The sequence below is a fragment of the Palaemon carinicauda genome, chromosome 39 (assembly GCF_036898095.1).
Source record: "Palaemon carinicauda isolate YSFRI2023 chromosome 39, ASM3689809v2, whole genome shotgun sequence".
In the NCBI taxonomy this organism is placed as follows: domain Eukaryota; kingdom Metazoa; phylum Arthropoda; class Malacostraca; order Decapoda; family Palaemonidae; genus Palaemon; species Palaemon carinicauda.
The window spans coordinates 68,727,828-68,732,827 of NC_090763.1; the positions used below are offsets into that span (position 1 = coordinate 68,727,828).

Genomic DNA, 5,000 nt, shown 5'->3' on the forward strand with positions numbered 1-5,000 from the left:
TATATATATATATATATCTATATTTATATATATATATATATATATATATATATATCTATATTTATATATATATATATATATATATATATATATATATATATATATATATACATATATATATATATATATATATATATATATATATATATATGTGTGTGTGTGTGTGTGTGTGTGTGTGTGTGTATTAATTACTTGCTTAGTCTGGGAATATTCCAATGAAGAGAGAGATTTGCGAAGACAAGAAAAAAAAAAGAAATTTACTATTCACAATCTAACTTATATTTTTCTCTTATAGTTTCACGTATGTGTCAAAAGTATATAACCGATTTGATAATAGAGTACGTGTGCCATAATAATTAAATAACTGTGTTTGAAAAATAACTGATCTAACAATTTTTCTTCTGTCAAGGGGTTAAGTACTGCACTGTAATTGTTCAGTGGCTACTTTCCTCTTAATAAGGGTAGAAGAGACTCTTTAGCTATGGTAAGTAACTCTTCTAGGAGGAGGACACTCCGAAATCAAACCATTCTTCTCTAGTCTTGGGTAGTGCCATAACCTCTGTACCATGGTCTTCCACTATCTTGGGTTAGAGTTCTCTTGCTTGAGGGTACACTCGGGCACACTATTCTATCTTATTTCTCTTCCTCTTGTTTTGTTAAAGTTTTTATAGTTTGTATAGGAGATATTTATTTTAATGTTGTTACTGATCTTAGAATATTTTTTTCTTGTTTCCTTTCCTCACTGGGCTGTTTTCCCTGTTGGAGCCCCTGGGCTTATAGCATGCTAATTTTCCAACTAAGGTTGCAGTTTAGCAAGTAATAATAATAATTATAATAATATGAATGTTTCTTAGCCACTATCTAATAAGTTACATTATTAATATCTTTTATGTTTTTAAGAAGTATTGTGATATTCATAAAAGTTAAGAAAATGTTCGAAAGATAATTCAAGTGTCAGTTGATTATAAAATCTAAAAGTAATTATGATATTAGATTAGATTAATAAGCAAGTCGTATTTTTGATACTAAATAGTAAGAAGGTTACTTTATTAATCTCATCATAGAATGGTCAAAATGATTTCAGTTAAAGATACAATAGACAATTAATCATATCTGCTTACGGAATCCTTGTAAAATTGTCTTAATTTCTATTGATTTTCTCTACTGATACCAATTTTTGTATATTTTTACTTGTTAACTCATCTATTTATCTTTATTTATTTATGCTCATTAAAATTTAACATCCCACAAAATCAATTTTCCTTTTCGTATTTAGGTATCATAACCAGTCAAATGCTAACCTTGAAGCTAAAGTCTTTTGTGTAGGCCTACTACTATTACGAGATAATGTAGCTATTTTCATCTATTTCTTTACTTTATCTGAAACTTCATACTAGTAACGAAGGAGCAATTATCTAATCAAATACAATTAGTCTCCTATAGCTGAAACTACAAAACAGTCCATTGTAACTAACTTACCTTCATTTCCAGGTCTGGGTCGAGGAAGAAATCGCTCCAATAGAGATTTTGTACCGAATCCGAGGTCCGCTGAAAAGTGACGATCATCGGTTGATTGACGTGGTAAAGAAACAATATATCCTTCCTCCTTCATTGCTGCCTTATAATTTAGCAAAACCTCAAGCCACGGATTACCATGAACATTCAAAAGGAGACACGTGGGGCCACATACATACATTCTTGAAAAATGTTTTCTCCGACGAGCCTCCTGGATTTTTCGTTGAGGCTGGAGCTTTGGATGGGGAGTATTTATCCAACACACTTTGGTTGGAACAGGCCCAAGGGTGGACTGGATTGCTTGTCGAACCCGACGGAACCAACTTCCACCATTTGCAGAATAAACACAGAAAAGCGTGGCTATCCAACACGTGTCTCTCGAAAGATAGTTTCCCGAAAGAAGTGGTCCACGTCAGTCGAACGCTAAGAGACGGCGATAGAAGCGTGGGTATTCCTTGGAATACTAGAGGAAGTTCGCACGAGTTTAATGTTGACGTGGTGCCAAACACTTCCCTGCTGGCTATGGTATCTGAAGAATCTTATTCCGTAACACAGTGTTTACCGCTTGACACTTTACTACTGGCACTTAACGTCTCCACGGTCGATTTTCTGTCACTCGACATCCAAGGACGCGAGAAAGATGTGTTGAGGACAGTACCGTTTTCTAAAATTAATATAAGAGTCATTGTTGTCGAAATAGTCGAGGAGAACGTCGACCATGATTTCCTAGATTTTATGCAAAGAAGCGGTTATGTTTTGGTGAACGAGGATACAGTTCCTCGCTTACAAGACCAGTTTTACGTAAGAAAAGATGACGAACGTTTGGCGCAAAAACTTAAACGCGTTGTTTTCAAGTGGCAACAGCTGTGAAACAAATAATTTATGTCAGTAAACAATAGCGTAGTAATGTAATACTGGCGCCAGTATTATAATAATGAAAATGTATATGAAGAGAATGTTGAAACAAGTCAATAAATCTAAATGGTTAAGAGAAATTAAAATGTTTACAATTTTGACTATCTTTACTCCAGAAATTTAATTTTTTTTCTATTACAAAGCAGACGGAAAAAAAAACAACTATGAAATTGGGTTTTATAGCGGTACGAAAAAGTATTACACTTTTTGTTTCCCACGATAAACATTTACTAATTAATTCTTTTTTTTTTTTTTTTTTTTTTTTTTTTTTTTTTACGAGAATTTATAAAACTCGGGGCTTACTTCGATCAGATGAGATTGAGGAGCGCACTTGAAATAATCGAGTGGAAGGTAATTAATCAATAATCCGATTTTGAGCTCAGTTCGTAAAATAAAGGTTCAAAAAGCCACTAAAAGTACACAAGAAAACTATTTTCCCAAGATGTGAAACCATCCAAAAATATCTCCTATACTAGTCCATCTTCGCCTTGCATTTCATGGCAGCAGATCGAGTCTTGCCTTGGCCATTAAATTTAAGCTATTTACAGGGGAGGATACTGCTGTGGTTGGGCACAGCGGTGTGTTGGTAGAGTGGGGCCTTACCCGACTGACGTTCTGGCGAGTGTCTCTCCAGATGAAATAGAACAGATATCAGACATGTTTAGCCTTTATATGATCGTAATTAAACAAATTTGATTTTTTTCTTGAACGAAAATTTCTCTTATGGTTAAGCTACTCGGCAAGAATGATTATATTTAGGTCTATTAATTTGGTCCTTTGATTATACCAATTCAGACGACCACAATTATTGGTAACCCTTTTTTTAGATTTGGTTTTGTAGAAAACACGTGAGGAAATAATAATTATTATTATTATTGTTATTATCATTATTATTATTACTATTATTATTATCATTATTATCATTATTATTATTATTATTATTATTATTATTATTATTATTATCATTATTATTACTTACTAAGCTACAACCCTAGTTGAAAAAGCAAGATGCTATAAGCCTAGGGGCCCCAAACAGGGAAAATAGCACAGTGAGTAAAGAAAACAAGGAAAAATAGAATATTCTAAGAACAACAGCAACACCAAAACAAATATCTCCTATATAAACTTTACAAACTTTAACAAAACAAGAAGAGAAATAAGATAGATTAGTGTGCCTGAGTGTACTCTCAAGCAAGAGAACTCTAACCAAGACACTATAAGACCATGGTACGGAGGCTATGGCACTACTCAAAACTAGAGAACAATGGTTTGATTTTGGAGTGTCCTTCTCCTAGAAGAGGTGCTTACCATGGCTAAAGAATCTCTTCTACCCTTACCAAGAAGAAAGTACCCACTGAACAATTTCAGTGCGGTAGTTAACCCCTTGGGTGAAGAATTGTTTGGTAATCTCAGTGTTGTCAGGTGTATCTGTAAAGAATAGGCCAGACTATTCGGTGTCTGTAGGCAAAGGTAAAGAACCGTAACCAGAGAGAAGGATCCAATGTAGTACTGTCTGGTCAGTCAAAGGACCCCATAACTCTCTAGCGGTAGTATCTCAACAGGTGGCTGGTGCCCTGGCCAACCTACTACCTATAAAGGTCTATCTATTTAGGCCTTTGATTATACCAATTCAGACGAACACAATTACTGGTAACCCTTTTTTTCGATTTGGTTTTGTAGAAAACACGTGAGGAAATTAGCATTGGAATAATTTTTGGAAGACACGCAATCAAGTGGAAGTATTAGCAGATATTGCACAATATCACCTAATTACAAAACTGGGGATATTATCACCAAAGGCAGGAAACCTTTAAGTCATAACGAGTTGAACATAAAAAAATATTAAATGGTGACTAGAGCACCAACAGTCATTGGCTTTCCAGATCTCTTTAGAAAATTATTTACTGAATTAAAAGTCGTGGAAAAGTAGCAGATGTCAAGTGAGACTTTAAGTGCCAAATGTATGATAAACAGATGATGCAGATAATATAGTACAAACAATAACACACTTATTTACAGTTTACGTTATAGACTCAATAGTCGTGGAAAAGTAGCAGATGTCAAGTGGCAAATGCATTATAACCAGACGTTGAAGACAACTATATAGCAAAGACAGCAAAAACTTGAAAATAATACCCCATTGAAAACTTGAAAATAATACCTCATTGAAAACTTTAAAATAATACCTCATTGAAAACTTGATAATTATACCTCATTGAAAACTTGAAAATAATACCTCATTAGAAACTTGAAAATAATACCTCATTGGAAATTTGAAAATAATACTTCATTGAAAACTTGAAAATAATACCTCATTAAAAACTTGAAAATAATACCTCATTAAAAGCTTAAAAATAATACCTCATTGAAAACTTAAAAATAATACCTCATTGAAAACATGAAAATAATGCCTCATTGAAATTCTGAACATGACAGATCATATATCATATACAATGAAGATAAGACACTTAAGAAATGTAGCCTTTTAAATAAAATGATTGAAAATAGATGGGTTTAAAATCCTGTTTAATCAGTTTTCCAAAAAGTTCCGTTATTCCTGTTTATTGAGC

The 5,000-nt window shown here is 33.1% G+C and overlaps 3 protein-coding genes across 5 annotated transcripts in view; 1 reads left to right on the plus strand and 2 right to left on the minus strand.

Annotated features, from left to right (window-relative positions):
- The window catches only part of LOC137631246 (Golgi to ER traffic protein 4 homolog), a 445,029-nt gene that overhangs the window by 246,407 nt on the left and 193,622 nt on the right, over window positions 1–5,000 (minus strand). The gene's annotated exons all lie outside the window — the stretch shown is intronic.
- Window positions 1–5,000, minus strand: part of LOC137630895 (rRNA methyltransferase 2, mitochondrial-like) — a 75,195-nt gene that overhangs the window by 53,773 nt on the left and 16,422 nt on the right. The window contains exon 1 of one of the 2 annotated variants that reach the window (XM_068362431.1): window positions 1,480–1,614. The exons of the other annotated variant lie outside the window; for it this stretch is intronic. The gene's annotated coding sequence lies outside the window, so the exon portion shown is untranslated. Of the gene's footprint in view, window positions 1–1,479; window positions 1,615–5,000 lie in introns of those variants that run through there. 2 annotated transcript variants of the gene reach the window in all.
- LOC137630896 (protein Star-like) lies at window positions 1,486–2,462 on the plus strand (the record flags this gene model as incomplete). Its single annotated transcript, XM_068362433.1, has 1 exon — window positions 1,486–2,462. A coding segment is annotated over one exon (900 nt), but the record flags the coding sequence as incomplete, so codon positions are not given.